This window comes from Pseudogymnoascus destructans, assembly GCF_001641265.1.
Source record: "Pseudogymnoascus destructans isolate 20631-21 unplaced genomic scaffold scaffold_47, whole genome shotgun sequence".
In the NCBI taxonomy this organism is placed as follows: Eukaryota; Fungi; Ascomycota; class Leotiomycetes; order Thelebolales; family Thelebolaceae; genus Pseudogymnoascus; species Pseudogymnoascus destructans.
Genome location: NW_020167565.1, coordinates 36202 through 60896, shown reverse-complemented (window position 1 = coordinate 60896; position 24695 = coordinate 36202). Strand labels below are relative to the sequence as shown.

General features: G+C 52.4%; 7 protein-coding genes across 7 annotated transcripts; 3 read left to right on the top strand and 4 right to left on the bottom strand.

Annotated features, from left to right (window-relative positions):
* Nucleotides 1–16: 16 nt before the first annotated feature.
* On the bottom strand, nt 17–1998 carry VC83_09358 (uncharacterized protein). Its single transcript, XM_024472798.1, has 2 exons — nt 1364–1998; nt 17–1318 (listed from the first exon to the last, which is right to left on the bottom strand). The coding sequence occupies exons 1-2, from the start codon at nt 1941–1943 to the stop codon at nt 330–332; spliced, it is 1569 nt and encodes a 522-aa protein (XP_024319600.1). The 5' UTR covers nt 1944–1998; the 3' UTR covers nt 17–329.
* Nucleotides 1999–6549, top strand: VC83_09357 (uncharacterized protein). Its single transcript, XM_024472797.1, has 4 exons — nt 1999–2498; nt 2576–4550; nt 5358–5684; nt 5730–6549. The coding sequence occupies exons 1-4, from the start codon at nt 2370–2372 to the stop codon at nt 6365–6367; spliced, it is 3069 nt and encodes a 1022-aa protein (XP_024319606.1). The 5' UTR covers nt 1999–2369; the 3' UTR covers nt 6368–6549.
* A 32-nt stretch (nt 6550–6581) lies between these two features.
* Nucleotides 6582–8631, bottom strand: VC83_09356 (uncharacterized protein; the record flags this gene model as incomplete). Its single annotated transcript, XM_024472796.1, has 1 exon — nt 6582–8631. One exon carries the CDS (start codon nt 8629–8631, stop codon nt 6691–6693), a length of 1941 nt encoding a protein of 646 aa, XP_024319605.1. The 3' UTR covers nt 6582–6690.
* Nucleotides 8632–9501: 870 nt separating this feature from the next.
* On the top strand, nt 9502–11496 carry VC83_09355 (uncharacterized protein). The gene is made up of 2 exons (XM_024472795.1): nt 9502–9657; nt 9721–11496. The coding sequence occupies exons 1-2, from the start codon at nt 9504–9506 to the stop codon at nt 11202–11204; spliced, it is 1638 nt and encodes a 545-aa protein (XP_024319599.1). The 5' UTR covers nt 9502–9503; the 3' UTR covers nt 11205–11496.
* A 43-nt stretch (nt 11497–11539) lies between these two features.
* Nucleotides 11540–12897, top strand: SME1 (mRNA splicing protein sme1; the record flags this gene model as incomplete). The annotated part of the gene is made up of 5 exons (XM_024472794.1): nt 11540–11877; nt 11996–12023; nt 12274–12336; nt 12390–12483; nt 12540–12897. The coding sequence occupies 5 exons, from the start codon at nt 11540–11542 to the stop codon at nt 12593–12595; spliced, it is 579 nt and encodes a 192-aa protein (XP_024319598.1). The 3' UTR covers nt 12596–12897.
* A 2476-nt stretch (nt 12898–15373) lies between these two features.
* On the bottom strand, nt 15374–16977 carry VC83_09353 (uncharacterized protein). The gene is made up of 3 exons (XM_024472793.1): nt 16661–16977; nt 15501–16601; nt 15374–15402 (listed from the first exon to the last, which is right to left on the bottom strand). Exons 1-2 carry the CDS (start codon nt 16912–16914, stop codon nt 15659–15661), a joined length of 1197 nt encoding a protein of 398 aa, XP_024319608.1. The 5' UTR covers nt 16915–16977; the 3' UTR covers nt 15374–15402; nt 15501–15658.
* Nucleotides 16978–21092, bottom strand: VC83_09352 (uncharacterized protein). The gene is made up of 3 exons (XM_024472792.1): nt 19213–21092; nt 17642–19161; nt 16978–17580 (listed from the first exon to the last, which is right to left on the bottom strand). The coding sequence occupies exons 1-3, from the start codon at nt 19928–19930 to the stop codon at nt 17329–17331; spliced, it is 2490 nt and encodes an 829-aa protein (XP_024319607.1). The 5' UTR covers nt 19931–21092; the 3' UTR covers nt 16978–17328.
* Nucleotides 21093–24695: the final 3603 nt, after the last annotated feature.

The following is a 24695-nucleotide window of genomic DNA, read 5'->3' as shown; positions in this document are numbered from 1 at the left end:
GGTTTGTGACCAAGGCACAGCGGCGGCTGGTGACATCATCACCGCCGACGAAAAATATCAGTATGTTATAGATAGTTGTATCTAGGGTCCTGATCTCCAGCCACACTCCCCGTGACCTATAAGCTGTAAGTTCTCATACGTGTGGTGAAACTTGGTGTATATTCGGTTTTTCTAGAAATAAACAAACCCCCTACTTCACAGCCCACGTCGTATCCATATCACTGCATACACACTACCGGCCATGAAATACAACTTGCAAACAACCCGTGTGATATATAACTCCAACCCAGATCTCCCCCACCTGTTATAGTCAATCCCCCTATCACTCATTAGATCAGGCCCGCCCTAGCCGCCTCACCCCCTCCATCCGCCATAACCTCCTCTGCCCGCGCCTTTCCCCTCCCAATGCCACCCTCACCAACCCCCATTCGGCGAGCCACGTACCGCTGCGCCACAATACCGACAGCCAGGCTGATCACCTCCTCTATCCACTCGGCCACCCATTCGCGCGGATCCACGCCGCCCGACCCAATGATCTCTGCAATCTCGCGCGGCATGTGGGGGCTATACTTGTCCTGCGAGAAGGAGTGCTCCTCTGCAGACAGTGACGACGGCGACGCAGGCGTCATTGGCGACGGTGCATCGAGCCAGGCGATCCACTTTGCCGGCACGGTTTGCGACACGCCAGAAAATGTAATCCCATGCACCGGGTCGTGCAGGTAAACCGCGAATGAGATCAAGTTTTCCGGCTTCTCCTCCTCAGCGACTGCATCGGCCTTCTCATCCGTTGCAGGTCCCTGGAACATATCTGCCTGCGCCTCGTGCGAGATGGCCTGCACGGCGAGGAAAATGTCGCTGCTGCGGACGGGGTTGGACTCGCTGAGCTGCTCCGTGGCGCGGCGGGCGGCTAACTCGAGGCCACCATGCGAGGCAAAGAACTCGGTCGCGTAGGCCTCGGCGCTGACGCGGACGAGCTTGGTACCCTCAACCAACCCAGGGACAGCACCCAGATCGCGGTGCTCATTGCCCTGGCGCCACCAGGGGCCATCGTACCATCCCGTGCGGCCACCCGTGTATGCTGCATCGGAGGTGCGCCGGGCAGAGGACTCGTGGCCACGCTGGATGACGAGAAGATCGCCTCCCTCAACTTGTGCCATCACGCGCGAGAAGGTATTGTAGATAAGGGGGTCGAGGGAGGGGTACCCAATGAAGTCGTGCGTGATGTGGATTTGAAGACGCTCGTGCGACGAGATGGGCGGAGCGATGGTGTGTAGGATGTTGGCAAATGTTGGGAGGGCTCGGGAGCTCAGCTCACCACCTGTAGCCGTTAGGAGTTATTCATTATAGTCCTGGGTTCTCATACCAAGTCCTCGTAGTGCGCCCACGTTGCCTTTGACCTGCTCGGCCCAGCGCTTAGCTTCCTCATTCTGCTGGATCTCCTTCACTGCCGCCTCAGCCGTCTTCACCGCAGCGCTGGCCGTGGCCAGAATGCCACCCCACCATCCGCCACCAGCAGCGGCTGGCTCAGCAGCCGGCTCGGCAATTCGAGACTTCTTCTCGGCCTCCTGGAGCTCGCTGCTTGTCGCCGAGGGCGTGAAGCTCGTGTGGTATGACCTAGCGCTCTCGCCCGACTTCCTCTTATCCTCGCTCGATCGCGTTGATGTTTGCGGAAGGGGACTGCCCACCGGCGTGCGCTTGGTGGGAGAGCTGGTGCCGCCAACGGGTGTTGCGATTCGTGGCCTGGCATCGGGCTGTGGCTTACCCAGATCCTCCAGCTCAGCCAGCTCAGCCTCTATCTCCTCAGCGGTCTGCGCGCGGGCAGGCTTCTTCGTCTTGGACGCATCGGCCTTGGTAGTGGTGGCAGGCAGGTCCTCTCCCTCCAGCCCCTCGAACATCTTCTTGAGCTCGTCATCGGTCGCGGTCTTTTCTTTCCTGGCTGCCATAGTGTCGTGTTGCTGTTGTGGTGCACTTCTCGACAATGAGCCAGTTTATTAATGTGTTGATATGGAGCTGTATTGAATGTGAATGTGAATAGTATGGGGCTCTCACAGAGGACCACAATACTAGTACGACGACTAGGTCACTTGTACTTTCTCATAGTTCGTTGTATGGGATGGTACAACTGGCACGTAAGCGAGGAAATAAATAGAAAATGAAAATCGTTGATTGGCTGTAAGCGATTTTGGGTTTTAAGGAGGGAGGCTAACCCAGCCAGATTACCCGAACAGGTGAAATGATACTAAAAGTTGTCAATTCACTGCTTCAACTGCTTTCATCTGTTCATTTACAGACTCACCATCCTTCAACCACCCTATTCTACACCATAAATGATCCTGTATATAGTTCTATAGCCTGTCGACATCGTTTCCATGTCTCTATTTCTCGCGTCTTATCACGGCCCACGAGGAAATTACAGCATGGACGCCACAGTCGCAGAAGCCCAGGCTTCAATGACCTGCCCAAATTGCCACGCTGGCTATGATGCTGCAGACCTTCAGGTATGAATTTATCACTTTCTTTCAACTACTGGCTCAGTCACGTGTTTGTTTGTTTTTGAACGTACTGACACGAATAGCAATACCGCGATCATGTTGAATCATGTGTCCGCCCAGGCTTGGCTGAAAGTGATGATGAATCCGCAGCCAGCCAACTGAGCAGCCCCCCAGCATCTGTCGGCGGTGAAGACTCGCGTCTCCCACCAGCTTATTCTCTCACCGAGGTGGAAATTTATCCTGAGCGTAGAGAGCTCGATGAAGATGAAGAGCCTCTCCCGGAGTTTCGCTTGGCCAAAATTACTGATGTCGAAGTGTTCGGGGACAACTTGGCTGATTGTGAAAACCTCCCAATTGACGAGCACTATCGGCGTATTCTCAATGCCCAGAAGGCACTGGTTGAGTATCAAGATGAGTGGCTCGAGCTTGAGAAATGTGTCAAGGCGTATCGCCTCCCTAATATGATCTCCATTGAAGAGGACCTTGAAAGGGAGCGCGGTAGAGGCAGAGGTGTCCCCAAGGAGGTCGCAAAGCCTGCTCAGAAGGTCATCAACCCAAGAGCACTTCCAGTGCGAAATGACGACCCGGAAAAATGGTTCTACACCGATGATTTCCAGCTTATGCAAGATCGACTGGAAGCATCAGTTTACGGGTACATTGTGAAGGAGGGTACTAAAGACATTGGCCGCCAGGATCCAATCAGCCAGCGGCCCAGACGACTTGGCCAGAACCAACGAGATCTTCGGGCTCGCGCTCCGGCCCAAAAGGTTCCAGCGGGTGAGGCGCCTGAAGAGTCTGGTGAAGAAAACGCGCCCTTGAACTTGGTCAATGAAGCCCTTATGATTGAAGGAGGACGCGGAAAGCGTGAGAAGAAGCCTTCCACCCGTGTAGCTTCTGAATCGCGGGCTTCTAGCCCTCCAGCCGCACCACGTGGCCGCCCCCCTCGCAAGAATGCAAAGACACGCCTACAAGAGATAGAAGCCGACCCAACCGCCGGGGAGACAATGGTCTCCACCGAGAAATGGGTCGACAATGTCGGCGATGCCGATTCAAGACGTGGCTCATCGCCAGCAGTTTCCACTGGCCCCTCAACGGATTGGAGCAGCGATGAAGAGATCCCAGACAGGGAATACGGCACGAAGAGACGAAGACTCGACACGTCTGATTTTGAGTCGGCGAAAAATGCGAAGAAAGCAAAGACGGTTGCGGTGGATGCCTCGGTAAATTCGAGTGCTGCCGACGCAGATGCTATTGCAAAGGAAAAGTCAATCAAGCGCAGCGAAGGTGCCAAGATGGGTTGGGCCAAACGCAAGGCCGAGCTGCAACAGCAGCGTGAATCTTCTACGAGAGCCACTAGCCAGGAGAACAACGAAGGCGACGACGGTCAGCTAAAAAATAACAAAATCGAAGGCGATAGGCCCAAGCCATACCCAAGGAAGTATGCCAAGAAGAGCAAAAAAGAGCCCGTGTATACGACACTGCCTGATGGCACTATCAAGAAGGAGAAGTCGGCCGCTACCATCAACATGGAGAGGCGTTGGGCCAAGAAGAGAGAGGCAGAGGCCCTCGGATTGGAGCCCCCAAAGATTGGTCGATATAAGAAGTCGGAATTGGCGGCCATGAAGGCTTCCCAAGATGGACAAGCGACGGGCAGCCCTGATGATCGTTCTGAGCCGAAACTGGCTCCCAAGAAGCGCAAGGTGTCCGCCGATGACCAGCCTGCTGGCGATATGCGAACAGACCAGGGTGAGAGTGCTCAGGCATCGGAGAATGCGGCTGCGAAGCGACGTAAGAAGGATGCAGACGAAAACATTGCAGCACAAGGCTCTACTGCTGGAACTGAAGCATATGCAGCAAACGATTTTTACGGGGCCAAGCCGAGCTCCAGTCGCAAGGTAAAGAAAGCACCTGCTGATACAAGCATGCATACCCCAGGAGCAGTCCACACTTTCCATAACAATCAATACGAAGGTCTCGGACACGTTCACCAGTGGTCACCACCATCTCAACGAGCACAGAAACCCACAGCCAGGCACGTCGCCGGCAAAGGCAAAAAAGGTATTAAGACCGAATCTCATAATAACAATCAAAATGACGATCCTTCTCTCAAACCCATGTCGGCTCCCGGTAATGAAATGGCGAGCTCCAAGTTTCAAAACGCCCCAAGTGGTGCGGAGACTTTGGGTATTGCTGCCACTAAAGAAGTTGTCAGTCGAACAACAAGGAGTCGAAGCCGCCAGGCAACCACATACATTCAAACAATTACACATATTGCTGCTGCTCCTTCAGAGAAGGATCTTACCGTAGCCCCCAAATCAGCTGCAGTTCCAAGTCATGGAGAAACAGGTCTAGTGACCATCGACGCAGAGAAGCCATTCCAGTCAATTTTGATCAATCGTGGCCAAGAATCTTTTGACCCTGAGCGGAAGACATCGGATGGACGCAAAGCTCGTGCACGGAGAGGTCCAGTGGCCTCGATCAAGCAGCAAGATCTTGATCCTGAACAAAATCATCCTGTTCGTCGAGCCAGGAAGAGTCCAGTGGCTCCAGCGGTGCCAAATGCCAAAGCAGTCTCTCCTTACGACATGCCAAAACCAGGCAAAGCTGATAAATCCATTGCTCCAGAGATCCCACAGACCTCGGTCAGCGGTGCGTCGTCTCATGACAACGGCTCTTTCACAACTCCTGCATCAGCAGGTGAGCCCGCGGAGAAGGAATCCGGGTCTGGATCTTCGGGAAGACCGAAGAGGAACAGGCATCCTCCAAACAAATACCAAGGTTACTAAACCTGCCACCTTTCTGCACTGTTTATCACAAAACGAGCGGAATACGGCGTAGAAAAAACAAATACTAATGCTATTAAAGTTGAACTTGACGAAACACCATCCTCTGCACACCACGTGGATAACAAAATGCACACTCCGCACGAGTCTATGAACCGAAATATTCTGCCTCAAGGTGCACCATTTATCGCATATGAAACGCCGGATGCGTCTCCTCGGCGCTCATCGACGCTTAAACACAAAAGAGGCGGCCGCTCCAACGTTGAAGTCGAATACTCAGCGGCCAGCACCCCCCACGGGGAAACTCCAACACACACTGCACCTATGGATCCCGATGCCATTGCTGCAGCGAAAGCTAAAGAAGCTGCGCGCGCCGCAAAGTCAGAGAAGATGAAGGCAATCACAAAAGGTATTTTCTAGCCCATCCCATAAGCCCCTCGACTAACACCCTCAGCTCGCTGGGCAAGCGGCGAAATGGAAGCCGTAATGGCGCGCAAAAAGGCCAACAACGCGGCTAAACGCGCCGCTGAAGCAGCCCTCCCCCCATCTTCCGGTTCGAAGCCCAAGAAAGGTGCCGACACAGCACCTGCCAAAGCGCCCAAAGATAGCAAACGCCGTCAGACACACGGTGGGGCCGCTGAGAAACCGCGACCACCACCACTCGGAAAGCCGCCATACACCACCGGACGCAAGATGTCAGAGTATGAGCAATTCCTAGCGCTAACGTCGCCGTCCGCGACCGGGTCACCACTGCCTCCGCGGGGGCGCCGACCAGCGGCTCTACGTGCGTCGCAGAGCCTTGCGTTGCGGGATACGGACGACGAGAGCCAGACGGAGGACACAGAGCAGAGGGAGGAGGAAGAAGAACCGGAGATGGACGCGCTCGACCGGCAGTTTGCCATGGAATTTGATGGCACCGATCCAGGGGAGTTGGACGCGCAAAGACGGAAGATGACCTCGGAATATGAGCAGTACCTGGCACTGGCGGACCCGAACAGTACTTTTATGCTTGGGAAGAGAGCAAGGCGGGCGGCTGGAGGGCTGAAGGAGGCAATGGAAATTGAGAAGGGAGAGGAATCTTCCGACGTGTAGTAATGGACAGGCGCGTAAGGTCGGACTAGAATCAAGGCGCTCATTGGGAGCATTATACTGTTTGGATACTTTAGCTCCTCTGGTTAGAATGTCAAAGGGGCTGTATATACGTTTCGTCGATTAAGCGCAATCTCTTTAGTTTCGGTCAAGAAAACTGATCGCAATACAAACATTTCCCAAATCACTGCATCGTTCTCATGCCAGTAACCAAAATTCCAATCCATTCGTTATCATCATCGCTACAACGCTATGCTAATTATGCTCTCCACACCTATGCCACATCCCCTAAATACATATATAATACACATACATACACCCCCTCATTACTCTGGCACCTCCAACACATCCGACAACTGGCGTCTCCCCGCGCCCAAGTCTCCTCTCATAGACTGCTTGCTCCTCTTCCGGCGCAGGCTCTTCTTCTGCCCCGATGACAGGGTCGAGGTATCACTTCCGCTGCTATTCCCCATGTCACTTCGATCAGCGCTCCTACTCCGCATACTCGCGGCCCTGATGCCAGCCCTCGCAACACGATTCACTCTCCTCTTCGAACCGTTCGGACCGGCACTACTAGCGTAAAACTCCACGGCACCCCACAGCGCCGCCACTGCAAGCGCAATGCAGTCAACCACATGCACGACCCACCACACCCACGCCCTCACAGCCCTGCAATTCGAGAACCCGCTCTGCCACTCCCCGACATCATCAAGCCAGAGGCTCATCAAGCCGAGGTTGCCCGAGAAATCGCCCATGACGCTGCGCACTGTGACTTCTCTAAGGCCCGGGAGTGACGGGTCGGTCGGGATTCCCTGCGCCTGCGCGGCGGGCCAGCGGTGAGCCTCCCACTTCGGGTCGGGAGAGGTTTGGTTGATGAAGTGGTATACGTCGCAACCTTCGTGGTCGTGGCCCGTGAGGACGATGCCCTTGCGTCCCCTCCCTCCACCTGGCTGGACGGGGCTGGACGACTTGCCGAATATGCTCTCGAGGACGCCCCGCGAGGCAGCGTCAGAGAGGTGGTTCTGCTCCCTGATACCGTGAGGAAAGGATCCGTTCTCGCCAGATTCATGGAAGTCGAAGAGCGGTCCGTCGCTGCAGACGCCGTGTACTTTATGAAGAGGGATGTGCGTGAGCAGGACGGTGAAGACGCCGCTGTGCTCGACTGGGTAGGAGGACCCGACCAAAGTGTTTATGAAGTTGTATGTGTCTGTTTGCAGTGTCGGCGCGTAGACCGGGGTATCGAGGTTCATGTTGTTCAGAACGACTACGCGGAGGGTCGGCGCCTGCTGCTGCGATTCAGGGTCGGAAGGAAGGCGGAATTCGAGGGCATAGTTGAGTCGGCCGAATGCGCGCTCGAACCGGGAGGCTCGCTCGAGAGTCAGGTCGCCTGCGTAGCCGATGTCGTGGTTCCCGGGAACGTTCATCAGGCGAGTGGACCACGTCTTTGCGTCCTCGCCGATGGTATGAAAGGGCTGACTGCGGGGTTCCTGGCCGCCATCGGCTACGGCGATAGGGGGCATCGTAGTGTGTATGAGGTCGTCGCTGATCTTCTCATGGTCCGGGAAGACGCGGGACCAGAAGCGGTCGCTGCGCCACTCGAACTCTTCATCGTCGATCCATTGACTGCCGAGTAGATCGCCGAGGACAGTGACGTGCGTGGGGCGCGACCACCAGCGCACGGTGCGGTAGACGTGCGCAAGGTATAAGTCGTTCCCCCAGAGGTCGAGGCGCTTGATGCCGTAGCGGGCGAGGCGGGGCAGGTCGTCGAGCCAGAAGTCGATGTTGGCGTGCAGGGCAGTGCGGGTGCGCTGGAGAAGGGATTCCGTGGAGTTCAAAGTGCCGAAGAAGGCGTGGAAGTTTGTCAGGGAGGCTGCGGTTGGGTCGAGGGAGCTGGAGCCTTCGAGCTGTGGGTCACCGACGGCGAGGAGGCGGAAGGGAGAGGTCGCGGGGACGGCAGGGCTGAGGGGGGTGTGCGAGAGGACGGTTCTCACAAAGGCATTGCTGAAGATCGAGGACCCTGGCGTGGGAAAGCCGCAGCCGTGGAATAGGGGGTAGTAGTAGAGGTAGGTCGTGGAGACTAGGGAGAAAGGGACCAAGAGAAAGAAAAGAACATTGCGGAGCAAAAAGAGGAGGAACATGGGAAAGAGAGGGGCTCGCCGGGCGCGGCGGTGGGTGGTCGTATCAGTCGTATCGGGGGGAAGAGATGAGCAGCGGATCTGGTGACACGCGACACCACTCAACTCAAACCATCCGCGGCTCGGTCGCATGGCGGACTTGTGTATCGCGGCCAGGGGTCAAGGAGAAATAGTCGCGCGGAGAATATTCCGCGTAACGCGCGTCACGGGGGGTGAGTCATGTGATGTGTGAGGTTGGTGCAGAAGGGTAGTCATGTGATGTGTGAGGTTGGTGTAGAAGGGTAGTCATGTGATGTGAGAACGGTTCTGATGGGTTGCTAGCGTAGGTCTAGCGCCTTAGTGTATCCCTCACCTGCCGTATAGGGTATAGTCGTATCTGCGCCACGGCCGTCGGTCCAATTTTGTCTGGGATATAAAACTTTTGCCCATTTTGTCTCCCCTGTCTCCACTATACCCGCCACGTCTCCACCTACGACAAGCCACGCCACGCCGCACGTAACCGTCTACTGTGTTACGCTGCGCTAGTCTCTCTTGGCACTAGTCACCACGACAAGCCATGCCACGCCGCACGTAACCGTCTACTGTGTTAGGCTGCGCTAGTCTCTCTTGGCACTAGTCACCACACAAGCCATACCACGCCACATGTAACCGTCTACTGTGTTAGGCTGCGCTAGTCTCTCTTGGCACTAGTCACCACGACGGCTGGCCGAATGCAACGACCAGTCCCGTGACCAACATGACAACTTAGGGTTAGCCGACGCCGGTGACCACACTCACCAGTATTGTCGCACGCACAGTGGCGATGACGATACAACGGACTAGACAATCCCCTCAACCCCACACTCGGCCCCTACTGTAAGTCCCTGCTGAAAGCAGGGACTCACTTTGCCCGCTTACAGCTTAGCCCATGATGATCGGTGTAACTAATCAACTCGCGAGCCTTGCTGCGCGAGTAATAATCGATCTCTAGTTTCTTCTTCCTCTTCTCTTCCTCCTTCAACGACATGAAGGACTTCAAGCGCGAAGACGATGGCCCCAGCGCCGAGGAGACGGAGCTGGGCACCGTCCTCACCACCAATCCCGAATACAATCTCACCCATGGCCAGAATCAGCTCGAGCGAGGCCTCAAGAGTCGTCACATCCAATTTCTGGCTTTGGGTATGCCATTCTCCCCCTCTCCTTGCGCCCCAATTCACCTGAGCGAACACTGACATCCCACAGGTGGAGCCATTGGAACCGGTCTCTTCGTTGGCTCAGGTGGTATCCTCGCCGACACGGGCCCCGCGCCCCTCTTCATGTCCTACCTCTCCATGATGGGCGTCGTCTGGTGTGTCATGAACAACCTCGCTGAGATGGTCACCTACCTGCCCATGAAGGGTATCTCCGTCCCCTACTTCGTAGACCGTTTCGTAGACCCCAGTCTGTCCTTTGCCGCCGGATGGAACTACTGGTACGCATATGCCATGTTGGTCGCCGCCGAGGCTAGCGCTGCCGCAATCGTGCTCGACTACTGGAATGCCCCCGTCAACGTCGCTGTCTGGATCACCATGGTCCTCTTCATCATCCTGCTGCTCAATGTAATCGCCGTCTCCTTCTTCGGAGAAGCCGAGTTCTGGTTCGCCAGTATCAAGCTCATCACCATCCTCGGTCTCATCATTCTCGGCATCGTGCTCTTCTTCGGCGGCGGGCCCAATCACGACCGGCTCGGCTTTAGGTACTGGAAGAATCCGGGCGCTTTTAAACAATACATGTCGCCCAATGAAACGGGCAAGTTCCTGGCCTACTGGCACGCCTTCGTCAAGGCCGGATTCGCCTTCATCACCTCCCCCGAGTTGATCGCCATCGCTGCGGGTGAGACCGTCGACCCGCGCCGCAACATCCCCAAGGCCGCCAAGCGTTTCGTGTGGCGTCTCGCAATCTTCTACGGCCTCGCATCTCTCATCATCGGCGTCGTCGTGAGCTCCGACGACAAGCGGCTAGGCGGTGCCGGTAACGCGGCCGCGAGTCCCTTCGTCATTGGCATCCAAGCGGCTGGCATCAAGGGCCTCAACCACGCCATCAACGCTGCCATCCTGACATCCGCCTGGTCGGCGGGTAACTCCTTCCTGTACTCCGGGTCGCGGGTGCTATATTCGATGTCCCTGACGGGCCAGGCGCCCAAGTTTTTCAACCGCACCAACAGGCACGGTGTCCCGTACGTCGCGGTCCTTTTCACATGGATGTTCTCGCTGCTGGCATACCTCAACGTGTCCAACACGGGCACCACGGTGTTCAACTGGTTCGTCAACATCAGCACAATCTCTGGCTTCATCGCCTGGATCGTCGTCATGATCACGTACCTGCGCTTTCGCGCCGCGTTCGAGTACCACGGCCTGTTGCACACCCTCCCTTACCGAACGCCATTCCAACCATACGCGACATACGTTGTGCTCTTCATCGTCTCGCTCCTGACCATCACCAATGGCTTCCAGATCTTTTGGCCTGGCAAGTTCAACGTGTCCGACTTCCTCGCCGCGTACATCACGCTGCCCATCTTCCTCGTGCTGTACGTCGGACACAAGATCTGGTTCCGCACGCCCTTCGCCATCCCCATCCCGGATATCGACATCATCACCGGCAGGAAGGAGATGGATGAGCTGGCCGCAATAGAGGTTAGGCGCATACCGAAGAATTTCCTCCAGCGGGCGTGGTTCTGGCTTGCCTAGACGTGGTTGAAAAGGAGATGGGAGATGTGGAACGTGGAACGTGGAACGAATGGGAGGTTCATATATTTATCCAACTTTATAGACCAGTATGCTCTTTATTAAGCCAATTTTGGCCTTTGTCAATCCTGCCGCCCCTGCGCCCTGAGATATAACGCGGCTTTGTATATGGTACACGAAGTAGTTCAAACCCCCATGTGCGTTGTTCAATTTAGCTCAGCATATATGCATACATAGTACCTATTTGACAGGCGCTTTAGAGTAAAAAGCTTTCCCTTACTTGAGCCAAGAGGGGGAAGGCGGAGGTGGAAGGGTGGAAGGGGGGAGGGGTGGATCTGATGGATCTGATAGGATCTGATATTCGGTCTTCCCTCCCCGATCCCGCAACAACATTTCTCCGCATTTTCACCCAACGCGGCCGCATCGTCCGAGCTTCAAACGACGCACGCGCATCTGGAGCTCTGATTCCTCCCACCTATCTATCCCCCACCTACTTACCGACCCCACGAACCTCAACAATCTCGCGCCGTTCTCCTCTAGACAGATCAACGCGCGCATTTATACTCTGCGCGACATATTGTTCTATACGGAAGAAAGAAGGAAAGAATATACCAGTGAAGATGACGGGACGCGGTGGAGGTGGTGGTGGTGGGCGCAGGGTTTTGTTGCCGCCTATGTATGTTCTACTCCTGCCCTCCCCTTCCTCCCAGCTGTGGTGGCTCGAAGAGCGCGTTGTTGGCGCGGGCGCGCATGCCGTATTCTCATTGAGGGGCTTGTTCTGACGAGGGGTATAGCAATATGATTTTCAAGCTGTTGCAGACGGTGAGTACAGAGCTCATAAGTTTCGGAGCGTGATGGCTGGGGTGTGGCTTGGAATTGCGGGATGCTGCCTGTGCGGGTGGATTGGAGGGAGGTGGGTGTTGTTCGGTCCTTCTGTTTGGGGGGTGGACGGGCACGCCAATCCTCGAAATACCATACCGCAGGGACAGAGCTACACCTCTCGAGGCCACCCGGGACAGCATCAACGAACACCTGTTACGCAGTATACACGTACCCATACTAACATCTGCAGAACTCCACAGTGTCCATCTGGCTGTACGAGCAAATTGCCATCCGCATCGAGGGGAAGATCAGGGTCAGTCTTTCATATACCACACCAAAGCTTTGTGCGGTTGCTGACAGAGACAGGGATTCGATGAGTTCATGAACCTCGTTATCGACGACGCGATCGAGGTCGGGCAAATTACAAAGACGAATGAGACGGAGACGAGGAGGCCGCTAGGTATGGTGCCCTGGAGTGTGGATGCTTTACAATGGATGATGCTGACTATTATACAGGCAGGATCTTGTTGAAGGGCGACAACGTGTCATTGATCCAGAGCTTGTCGGTTTGAAGGGGTTGGGTCGCTTGGAGATGTATACTGCGTCTATATGGCTGTTGCGGACGGGATGTGCAGATGGGTTTGGCGCTAAGGGGTGATGAGGCCTTTGAAAAGCTTGTTCGGGATGGTTGGATGAATGGATGCCTGGGGGCGTTATGACGCATATATCCGATGGTGAATGGTCTAAAAACGAGCTCGATCGAGTATCTGGGACGATGCTTGAGTGTTCGTTCTATTACATGTTTTTGCATGTTGTGGTAGATCTTGTGCTGTTCCTAGGGGTAGAAGATCAAATTCAAATATGCAAATGCCAGTAATAAGGCTTTGGGGCCTTTGGAATTATGTGTCATACTGACATTCGTTGCACTCAGTTTGCTATCAAACTCAAGAGCAAACTTAGAAATCTCCTCCTCAAACCTACAAGTCACTATACATATTTTGGCTTGTCACACCAACAACAAGAGCAATACTACTCAACGATTGCTACAACCCTCTATGATTCATTACACGTCATTGCTCCTTAGTTAGTGGGCCAATATGACCACATAGCATATCTCTACAACCCTCTATGATTCATTACATGACATCACTCATACTACCACATGACATATCTCTACCAACTAGAGGCCTAGGAGCATGAACAATAGCTCTAAAAGCTCCTATGAACCTCTATGATTCATTACACGTCATCGCTCTTTAGTTACCCACAAGATTGGTTAAGTTATGACATAATTTGTCTATGACATAATTTGTCTATAGGGGTACTCTGACCTTGGACCTCCTTTTATAGGGGAACCTAAGAGATGGTTCTATGGGATTCTCTTACGTCGACTACAGTTACCAAGCCTGGTTAGTCATGGAAAGTCTTGGAAAATGAGAGAACTACACTCCTTTAGCATAAATAGGATTGCCCTTTCCTTAAGAAAGGGCAAGCAGACAATACAGTAAATCGACTATCACATACTTCCACGTCTTTTCCAAGCTTCCAAGCATTCATCTTGTTACTCCTTGTTTCTGAAAAGTCAGTGAGGTGTTAACCTCTGACTTACCCCTGAGTTCCCAGACTCAACATTTGTTGCAACTTGTCTGAACCACTTCACTACATCACACACCTGATTGCTGCGTTGTGGAATAGTCTAAGCTACGACCCTTTGGCTCTGTTTTCTAAGACAGTGTGTTGTCTTAGTAAATTCATCCCTTCCTTGGGTGGCTAGATTCTCACATCTGGTGCACCCACCATTACACAGTAAATGGGTAATAAAACTCCATCTACCCAGTCGCCTGCCAACCCCCTTTTGGAAAGGTTAATGAGCCAATGAGAGCACGTACTCTCAATTGAGAGTACGTGCTCTCATACAGCCTTTTTGAAGCAATTGAGCTGGCAATATGCCAGCTCAATCGCACGGTAAGTTGGGGGTCAATTGAGACCCCCAATCCTCCCCCCTCTTCCCTTCCTCCCCTCCACCGAAGAACCCCGCTGACCCCCTCCTAGGCTCCCTCCCTCCAACCCCCTCGAAACCACCCACAGAAGCCCTTGCGCGAGGCAACCTCCTCCGCCCCGCCCCCGCCTCCCACGATGGCCTCGCTGGCCGAACTCGCTGTTCCTGTCGACGGCAGCGAGTTCCTCGACTTGGACGCTTGGTCCCGCGCCCTGGATGACTGGGCCGTCAAGGAGAAGTTCTCCTGGCGGCTCCAGAGGAGGGACAAAGACGGGGCAACTGCCGTTTGTCCTGAGGAGGGCTGCGCCTGGCGTGTCCGGGCCAGTGTAATGGTGGGTGCACCAGATGTGAGAATCTAGCCACCCAAGGAAGGGATGAATTTACTAAGACAACACACTGTCTTAGGAAACAGAGCCAAAGGGTTGTAGCTTAGACTATTCCACAACGCAGCAACCACAACGCAGCAATCAGGTGTGTGATGTAGTGAAGTGGTTCAGACAAGTTGCAACAAATGTTGAGTCTGGGAACTCAGGGGTAAGTCAGAGGTTAACACCTCACTGACTTTTCAGAAACAAGGAGTAACAAGATGAATGCTTGGAAGCTTGGAAAAGACGTGGAAGTATGTGATAGTCGATTTACTGTATTGTCTGCTTGCCCTTTCTTAAGGAAAGGGCAATCCTATTTATGCTAAAGGAGTGTAGTTCTCTCATTTTCCAAGACTTTCCATGACTAACCAGGCTTGGTAACTGTAGTCGACGTAAGAGAATCCCATAGAACCATCTCTTAGGTTCCCCTATAAAAGGAGGTCCAAGGTCAGAGTACCCCTATAGACAAATTATGTCATAGACAAATTATGTCATAACTTAACCAATCTTGTGGGTAACTAAAGAGCGATGACGTGTAATGAATCATAGGGGGTTGTAGAAGCTTTTGGAGCTATTGTTCATGCTCCTAGGCCTCTAGTTGGTAGAGATATGTCATGGGGTAGTATGAGTGATGTCATGTAATGAATCATAGAGGGTTGTAGAGATATGCTATGTGGTAATATCAGCCCAGTAACTAAGGAGCGATGATGTGTAATGAATCATAGATGGTTGTAGCAATCGTTGAGTAGTATTGCTCTTGTTGTTGGTGTGATAAGCCAAAATATGTATAGTGACTTGTAGGTTTGAGGAGGAGATTTCCAAGTTTGCTCTTGAGTTTGATAGCAAACTGAGTGCAACGAATGTCAGTATGACATACTGGGTATATGGAGTTTTTGCCCTTAGATAATAACTAAGCCTAATAAGGTATAGATTATAGTCATGATTATATCTTTATTAATAATCATGATTATAATTGATTTTCTAACCCTGAATGTAAGGCCATTTTTTGAAGGGCCTAAAATAATGTTGCCATAGAATTAGAAAAGGGTACCTTTAAACAATAATAACGCACGTAAATAAAAGATCATATAATAAATTCTATCATGCACGTACCGTACGAAAGAAGCCGAAAGTGCAGGAGGAAACATAAGACGCCCATTGAATGCATCTGGCGAACATTCTCTGAAGTTTGGCGCTGCTAACATGTATATCATATGTTCATATCCCCTGGTACAACCCTTGGCTATATACACCGTCTGACTCACCATAATCTACAACTTCCCTTTCGCCTCCCCCATCAATTTCTTCATTTCCACTGCGTCTCTGACCTCTGCATCGCGCGGCCCCTCTTTGGAGAATCTTACCTGCACAACATGCCCGCTCTCTCCTCGTCGCCCACTCCCCTTCAGCTCTGGGCCAGGATGGTCGAGGCTCAGCACTGCCCTACCCTCAAACATGCCCAATGGCACGGGGCTGATAACCTTATCAGCCCACGGCACCCCGTTGGCACCACTCCCCTTCAGGAACTCGTTGGCCTTCTCTCTCTGTTCTCGTAGGTCCATCGCCCCTCCCTTGCCCCCCTCAAAAAACTTGCCCAGCAGCCAGATGAGATACAACTGTGGCGGGAACATAATAATCTCATTCCGCCGCGCCTGCTCCAGCCATGTCGCACAGCTCTGGAACACAGCAGCCGTATGCTCCAGCCCCCCATCACTCGTCGGCGTAGGAATCATCGCGTCACCCCCAATCGGGATCTTGGCATCCTGCCCCGCCCCCGGCAGAGGCCAGAAATACACATACATCTGTGTCGTAAAGCGCCGCGGAACCGACGTCGGCGTTATCCACCGCGTAAACGGCAGCAGCGCGTCCGCGTCCACAACCCCACCCATCTCCTTCACCCACTCGCCGAACTTTAGTTCCCCGCTGTGAATCGCCCGTCGCGCGCGCTCGCGCTCCGCGTCGGGAACCTCGAGCATGCCCCCGCCATCGCGGTGCCGCGCCAGGAGGATCCCGGATTCCTCGAAGCACTCGCGGATGGCGCCGAGGCGATAGACGGGGCTGTCGACGTGGCGTTCGGGAGAGCTCGGAGCTGGGATGGGGCCGTCTTGCGAGGAGAGGTTTCCACCGGGGAAGACGTGGGCGGAGGCGAAAGAGGAAGATGTCTTGACGCGGTGGAGGAGGAGGATCTTGTTTTCGGGAGAAATCAGAAGGATGCTGTTGCGTCAATTGTTAGCTAGGATTACGACTAAGCGATAGGGGGAGAGGTTGCGTACCTGGAGCTCGGGCGAGGCTCCGGACTTGGCGGCTTCGCCTTGTGAGTTCGTGGTTGTGGAGGAGGCATGGTTGTGATTGTCCGCTTCTCTGTATTGAGTTCTGTTCCTCGGCTTCTCAGCTCTCGAATTCGCAATGGTGTGAATGCCAAATGTCCCAGCTGTCTCCGTACCCGTCGAAAAGCCAATCCCAAGAAATGTTCGAGTTTCGTAGCTGTGTTGGTGAACGTTGAAAGAGATCGGAGGCCAGGGGGCATTGCCACTATTGTATGTCCCTGGAAGAATGTCGAGATCAGCCGAGTTCCCTACCTACCAAGGGATGCATGGTGTTTAACAGCTGGGGTTTCGAGGATTCGAGGATTTGGATGGCTGGCGGTGGTCGGCAGTGGGGTGAAGTGGAGCGTTTTCTCGGGACAATGTCGGTATTAGCGCTGTCGTTGCGGGGAAGACCTGAGCTGGGGCCGAGGTTCGATCGGGAATTCTCCGCCTCTTCAAAGTTATGCTGAAAGGCATAACCCTCTACGTGACTGCAACGCACGATCCTCCCCTAGTGACTTGGATGCATGAGTACTAGAATAAAGTTCAGTCGCTTTGAAAGCAATGAACAAAACGCGAATTGCTAAAAAGACCGATGCCAAACTCCCAACAAACTCCCAACCAAACCATCGACTTCAACCACCTCCACCACAGCCACCGCAGCCACCACCACACCCTCCACCTCCACCCCCCCCATCTCCTCCTCCTCCTCCTCCTCCTCCTCCTCCATCACCACCACCGGTGCCACATGCAGCACCAGAACCGCATCCCCCACCACAACCTCCTCCACCACCGCACCCTCCGCCGCTGCACGTACCAGCCGCACATGCGCCGTAGACACCCATCCCCATCGGCATATAGTATAGGCCGTACGGGTACATGAAGGCCTGATAAATCCGAGTTAGCAAAGTCCTGGGAATCAGAGTCTAAAAATCCTGGAATACATACCGTCATGTACATCATCCCGTAAGGGTATGGCGAGGCATAAGCCATCCCGTAGTGGTTAGCAACGAACTGCTCCTTCGGTGGCACAGGTCTGCCTCGTTTGATGGCGCGCTTGCATGCTTTTGCGTAGGCCTCGTCCAGCTGCTTCTTCCGCGCTGCAGCAAGCCTATCTGCCACTCTCCTGTTCATCGGATCGCCATTCACCACGGGCACGGCATTGTGCGCGCTGATGTGCGCGCTGTTACTGGGCGGGCAGAAGTGGGCTGCGCCGCTCTTGTAGAACTCATCAGAGATCTTGTCATGCTTTGAGGTCTTCTTGAAGATGCTGTTGGCTGAGCTCACGTGCTTGGCGCGAATGGCCTCGCAGTACCAGCAGGTGCATTCGGAATAGACCGTGCCATAGATCCTCTCATACTCCTTGGACGTCCATTCGAAGCCGTCGCTGAGCTTTTGCTCATCAATCTTATCATCGTGGTCGATGAAGCGATCGGTTGTCATTCGGATTGAAAAATTGTAATATTCTCTCGGGCTAAGCTGGTGCGTGTGCCAAGCAAGGTCGACATCCAAGGTTGGAACAGCCGTTTGTTTGGGGTTGGATGCCATAATGCGGAAGAAGCGTTCGTATTTGACCAGGAGACGCTCCATCGTGGAGAGAGCCGTTGGGCTATGCAGCCAGTCGATCTTGTGCATCTTGTCCACGAAGGAGCCCTGGCGAATTACAGCTGAGCTGAGCTCCATAGAGAAGAGTGAGTGGTTAGTCCAATATCTTGACATCATGTGTCTCACGGCCAGACGTTCGTCTGGGTACATTTTCCCGCTGGTTTTATACCCATTGATCTTTGCAATGATAGTCTTATCCCCTATAGACTCCTCAATCAGGGTCCGAACGTAGATTAAGTTGCCGGTCCTGCAGAATTGGCTGCCATAGTCCTCTTTATTGAGGTCAAGAACCTGTGTTCTCAAATGTTCTTTAATGAGTCGATTTGGAAACGACTGTGGGCCATAGGTCGCCTCATGGAGGCGCACATTGAGTGGCGTCCCGCCTTTCCCGGGGACAACAGTGCCGCCCATTGGGTAATCGGATCGCAATAGATCCTCGGCATCTCGTTTGAATTTGGCGACCCTGAGAATATCGTGGGTGATGTTCAGGTTACATAAGGGGCACGTCCCTCGAAGGTCTGCCTCCGCATAGCCGTGGCCCACATACTTCATGTCCCAATTGTGGCGGGCTGATTCCTCCATGGAGGCTGTCGTCCATGGGATGGATTGTAAAGTCGAGCAACGCGGACACTTCAAGGACTTCACGGAGGCCTCGTCTAAATTGCTCCACGGCCGACTTGTTGAACAGGCCCATTTGGTTTTTGCAGCATCAGTGACTTCGTAGTAAAAGCTGTCATTGATAGAGTCATTGACGGCTTTCCATGGTACTCCGGCGTACCACGTGTCTCTGAGTCCGAACCGCATACAGTCTTCCAGATAGTTGCGCGGGTTGAGCATGAAAGAATGCCAAACCATGAGGACATCTGTACATTGTCAGCGACAGTTGCTCAGTGGAACCAGGAAGTGAATATTACCGAGAGGAGGAAGCATATCACGAGTCCATACCCATTGGAGATGCTTCCAGCGTTTTGTAGGGTGGTTGGGACACTTGGTAAATGCAGGCTCGTCAACAAACTTAACCCACAATACAGCGGTAAGATCGGATGTGCGTAGCCTCGAAACCCCCAATGATGGGCCTAGACTATTGCAGAATGCTTTATCCATAGGAGTGAGGACCTTGGTCCACCACGACTCGAACCGATCCGCAGCTCGTGCCACGTACAGAGCCCATCTCTTTTCCCTAATCTGAGCCAAGGCCTCGAGTCTCTTGATCGTAGCCGGTTGGTCTCCAGCAACGGATTCGTCTGTACCAGGAGCCCGACAATCGAATAGCCCAAAGGCCCCGTCGGTATATGCGACCTCGTCTTTAAGCGCATAGAATGCCTCGAGAAGCTTGAGATGCCCCAGAGTCTCTTCCGGAGTAGGGAAACCATTACCGTTCTCCTTGATCGTCAGATTTGAGAAGGCCCATGCAATGTCAGGTTGGGCCCCAGCAGCATTCCCATTCTCTGCGGCCGCGTTCATCATCTCCGCCTCGGTGAGGTTGGTAGGGTTGCCATTAGTGGGGGTATATGTTGGAGGTGCCTGAGCAACAGAGTCTGGGCGCACGCCGTTGGCCTGGCCATTCTGTACATTAGTGCCAGCTGGTTGGTTGGAGGCTACGGATTGGGAGTTGCGTTTGAGAAGTGCCATATTGGAGAGTGGTCGCTTTAGGCATGCCAAGGGCGAGAACAAGCACGAGCTTCTTGTCTTGGATGACTTGTACAAGGCGACAACAACGAGGCAGGCACCAGCTGATAAATACTTTCTCTGTTGGATGAGTTGGCAGCGGAAGTTATGAGCCGACCGTGGCTGCTCCAGCTCAGCTCAGCCTCACAAATAAAGTAATGCTAAATAGAGGGGGTAGGCTGACAAAAGGTCCACTCTATGGGTCTTGGGAATCCTTCGGATATGGAGACAAGTGGACAAGGCAGACAGATCTCCATGCAAGCTTATCCACCAGATGCACCGATGAACACCCAACGAAGGAAGTAAGTTAGTGTTGGTGGCGTAATGCCACTCAACGAAATGTTGGGGAGGCGCAGACCGTGATTAGGCTGCGCACTGGGTACTCACGAGTCGAGTAGTAGAATTTTCACTCACCCAGCTGAGTTACTCACTCATGTCCCGAGTATTGTTGAATGAGGATTACTCACTTGGCAACTCAGTTATATCACGTGCCATTACTTATGTTAAAAACGTGTTGGAGCAGGAAGTACCGTGGTACGGGATGACACACAAATCATGTGGTTTCTCCAGTGGTCGGGTGTGATTCTGGCCCTAGGAATCAGGCAGAATCAGGCAACTACATTTAGTGAAACGTAGTCATATTAGTGTAGTTTCGTACGGTAGAGTAGCTTAGGGGCGACGGCATAAGTAAAGGCCGTGGCCCCATTGAATTCTACAAGTTTGGTTCGCGCTCGGAAAATCACATCTGGTAGCAATTGCTTGAAAAAGGAGCCCAGTTCTAGCTGGATCCTTCGAGGGCTTCGAACGAAAGATTGCTAAGGAGCAGGATTTTCGTTCGGAGCCCCACAAGAACCGCACTATCACCACACTCTTTACTTAATAAGGGAAGTAATGAACCCCTTAATTAAAGAAGAGGAGGAATGTGACGATAATAGCCGAGGTTCGTACGATCGTGCCGAAATACGAGTATAGGGTGAGAATTGCATCTGCAATAGTGAAGCATTCAAACCTGAGAACCAACTTCAAAACCAAACCCCTATCAGAAATTATCACTTTGCAATATGTCGAACGGAGACTCACAGCTCGTACGAATGTCCGAACAAGATCGCCTTATGCTACAGCAGACAGTTGAGCAGATTACCAACACTCGGATCCATGATATGAGTACCCAAACTGCTCAAATGCTTCAGTCCTTTGAAGAGAGACTGAACGCCCAGTTTGCTAGAATGGAGGAGCGACTCTTAAATATCCGTTCGGAAGCACTTGAGTCGTCACTGAACGAAACACCGTCAGGGGCTATTCCTACAGAGGTCCCCCTACCAACAACGCCATTGTTCGAGCCACAGCCTACATACAACACCCAGCCTATGTTCGGGACCCAGCCTACGTTCGGAGGACATCCTTCGTTCGGAATACTGCCATCGCAACAGCTGGTAAAGGCTCAGCTACCTTTGAAAGAGCCCCGCAAGTATAGTGGCGAACGAAAGAACGGAGCCTGCGAACAATGGTGCATGGATATGCTTAGCTTTCTTACTCGCTTTGAGAAGCTTACTCGAACGAATGTTGAGCCCCTTCAAGCTGTTGAGTATATTACACAATACTTTGAAGGTGCAGCGTTGACATGGTGGACGAATTTTCAATTCCAAATCGAACGAAGGCTTACAAGCCGACAAGCTCCTATAAATGCACAGCAGCTTTGCAATGAGCTACAGCAAGCCTTTGGTGATATCCATTCGATTGAAAGGCGTCGAGAGAAGTACGAAGCTATGAAGCAGACGAAGTCCGCGAATTCCTTGAAGCACCAGGTCCTCTTCCTTGATCTGACTCCTACAGAATATGAGATTCTCCGGAGGTTCCAGACAGGCCTTCGAACGGATATACGTGCGAAGATGGAAGAGAACCATGGGGATATCCGAGACCTAGACTCCTACATCAATAAAGCTGACGACGTCGATCGAGCTCTATTTAGAGTAAAACAGCTACAGAAGTCTTCGAACGAATCCCAAGGGCAGAACTACGGAATGGGATCTAATATGCCAAGTGCAAAGAATGACCCTGCTGGATTTAAGACATGGTGTCGAGAGAACAAGGCTTGCTTTAATTGCAGCAATAAAGAGCATATCTCACGGAACTGTACCCGAACGAAGGATTCAGGACGAAAAGGGGGTTCGAACGGACAATGACGACAGGATCCGGAAAACTAGTGGCATCCCTAGACCTTCAAGGCCAGCTAGGTGATGCGCTACAGGAGGCCTCAAGCCCGTACGAATATCCAACGACGGAGAACGATGAGCAACAGGATAATAGCGAAGCTGCTTCGAGCGAATGCCTTGGTTCCTTAAATTCGATCGGAAGTAGCACGATGGTTGTGAGTGGAGAGACCCTACAGGGCCAGCCTCAGACCTTGAAAATGCTTCTCGATTGCGGAGCAGACTGAGTGTATGTTGCACGAAGGGTTGCGATAAAGATAGGGGAAATAAAACAAGGGCAGACCACAAGAGTCGACCTACCAGACGGAGGTGCTGTTACCTCGAACGAATATATACGATTGTTCGTACGAATCGGCACCTATACAATATCGATAACTGCAACAGTTATGGATATACCGAGTTATGATGTTATCTTAGGATTAACATGGTTTCGATCAGCTAACCCAACTATAAATTGGGCCCGTTCGGAAGTTACACTGAAAGACCGTAAGGGAACACATAGGTTACAGTTGGAGCGCCCAGCTCGAACGATAGAAGACGCTGGCCTCAATCTAATTACCTCCCGACATGTCAAGAAGGCACTCCGAACGAAGGGCTCCCAGGGGTTAATGTATTTTGTTCGAAAAGCTTCGGACGAATTACCAAAGGATATTCCAACCCAGTTTCGAACGGTGATAGAAGAGTACCAAGACTGCTTCCGTTCGGAACTCCCAGAATCGTTACCACCTAAGAGACAATGGGAACACTCGATCGATGTTGAGGATGCAAGGGCTGTTAATCAGGCTGCATATCCTGTTTCATATACGCAAGCTGAAGAGCAAGCTACGCAGATTAAGGACCTTTTGGATAAAGGCCTAATTCGTACGAGCTCAAGTGAATGGGGCTTCCCTGTTCTATTTGTGAAGAAGCCAGAAGGGAAATGGCGTATGTGCATTGATTACAGGGGTTTAAATGCTGTTATGAAGAAGAACACCTATCCTTTACCACGCATCCAAGACTGCCTCGATCGAATAGGGGCTGCAAAAAGGATAAGCAAATTTGATCTACTCTCTGGATTCTATCAGCTTCGGATGGCACAAAATAGTGTCGATAAGACAGCCTTCAACACTCGCCAAGGCAAGTTCGAATTCCTAGTGATGCCTATGGGACTTACGAACGCCCCCGCTACATTTCAAACGATGATGAATACTATACTACAGCCCTACTTGGATAAATTTGCTATGGTATACCTTGACGACATTATCATCTTCTCAAATTCGGACGAGGAGCATAAAGAGCATCTAGCCTTGGTTCTCAAGAGTCTTCGTACGAACAGGCTATATGCAAAACCAAGCAAGTGTATAGTAGGGGTAGAGACAGTTGAATTCTGTGGACACATTGTAGGGCAAGGACAGCTCCGAACAGCTGTCTCAAAGACAAAGTTAGTAGAAGAGTGGCCTACACCTTCGAACGTACATGAAGTCCGACAGTTCCTTGGTCTCGCCTCCTATTATAGGCGTTTCGTACGGAACTTTGCTACCATAGCAGCGCCCTTAAGCGACCTGCTGAAGGAGGAAGATCCAGAGAAACGGAAGCAGAAGAACCGCCCTATTATATGGACAGCAAAGTATCAGCTTTCGTTCGAACTCCTGAAGAAGGCGCTTTCGAACGAACCTATCCTTACGCAACCTGATTTCCACCGTCCGTTTGTGATTGAAACAGACGCTTCGGAATGGGCAATAGGGTGCTGTTTGCTACAATTAGGAACAGATGGCTTGTTACACCCAGTTGCGTACGATGGTCGGAAGCTACAAGGAGCTGAGCTTAACTATGCAGTTCAAGAGAAAGAGCTGTTAGCTATAAAGCACGCCCTCCGAACGTGGAGTTATTATATTGATAATCATACTCGAACGAAGATCATTACGGATCATGAGAGTTTGAAGTATCTCAAGGATACCAAGGTTCCATCAAAACGTCTAGCCCACTGGATTGCTGAGTTCAGAACGTATGATCTTGACATACAGTATAGGCCTGGAAAAGAGGCTATAGTTCCAAACGCAATTAGTCGCCGCCCTGACTTTATTGGCACTGGTGAAGCATACCAGTCGCAGTTCAATTCTATCCGCTCAGTGGATGAGGATGAATGGGAGGAAGCTCTCATAAAATATCTTCGTACGAAGGAAGAACCTTCGAATGAAAAACTACGAAAGGCGGTTCTAGATGATAAGAATCACCCGCCATCTAGTTTTGTATTAGAGAAAGATACTCTCTTATACAAGAAAACAGAGACAGGACAAGCGGCATACCTTGCTCCGATATTTCGGAAGGTATACCTCGAACGAGCACATCGGGATTACGGACACCTGGGTTGGCCAGGCCTAAATGGAGCTCTACAGAATAGAGTTTGGTGGCCTACAATAGAGCGTGATGTCCAAAATCAGATACAGATGTGTCCGGCTTGTCAAGTGTCAAAGGGCGCTCGTACCAATGTCGTACGAGGGCCCCGAAATACCCTCGAACGAGAGAGTATTCGCTTGTTT

Coding starts and splice junctions, on each gene's coding strand:
- VC83_09358 (XM_024472798.1), bottom strand. CDS start 1,943: ATGGCAGCCAGGAAAGAAAAGACCGCGACCGATGACGAGCTCAAGAAG. Junction 1,319..1,363: donor GGGCGCACTACGAGGACTTG/GTATGAGAACCC, acceptor TAACGGCTACAG/GTGGTGAGCTGAGCTCCCGA.
- VC83_09357 (XM_024472797.1), top strand. CDS start 2,370: ATGTCTCTATTTCTCGCGTCTTATCACGGCCCACGAGGAAATTACAGC. Junction 2,499..2,575: donor ATGATGCTGCAGACCTTCAG/GTATGAATTTAT, acceptor TGACACGAATAG/CAATACCGCGATCATGTTGA. Junction 5,685..5,729: donor GATGAAGGCAATCACAAAAG/GTATTTTCTAGC, acceptor TAACACCCTCAG/CTCGCTGGGCAAGCGGCGAA.
- VC83_09355 (XM_024472795.1), top strand. CDS start 9,504: ATGAAGGACTTCAAGCGCGAAGACGATGGCCCCAGCGCCGAGGAGACG. Junction 9,658..9,720: donor CATCCAATTTCTGGCTTTGG/GTATGCCATTCT, acceptor GACATCCCACAG/GTGGAGCCATTGGAACCGGT.
- VC83_09353 (XM_024472793.1), bottom strand. CDS start 16,914: ATGCCCCCTGGCCTCCGATCTCTTTCAACGTTCACCAACACAGCTACG. Junction 16,602..16,660: donor GAGCCTCGCCCGAGCTCCAG/GTACGCAACCTC, acceptor TTGACGCAACAG/CATCCTTCTGATTTCTCCCG.
- VC83_09352 (XM_024472792.1), bottom strand. CDS start 19,930: ATGGCACTTCTCAAACGCAACTCCCAATCCGTAGCCTCCAACCAACCA. Junction 19,162..19,212: donor TGATATGCTTCCTCCTCTCG/GTAATATTCACT, acceptor GACAATGTACAG/ATGTCCTCATGGTTTGGCAT. Junction 17,581..17,641: donor ACGGGATGATGTACATGACG/GTATGTATTCCA, acceptor CGGATTTATCAG/GCCTTCATGTACCCGTACGG.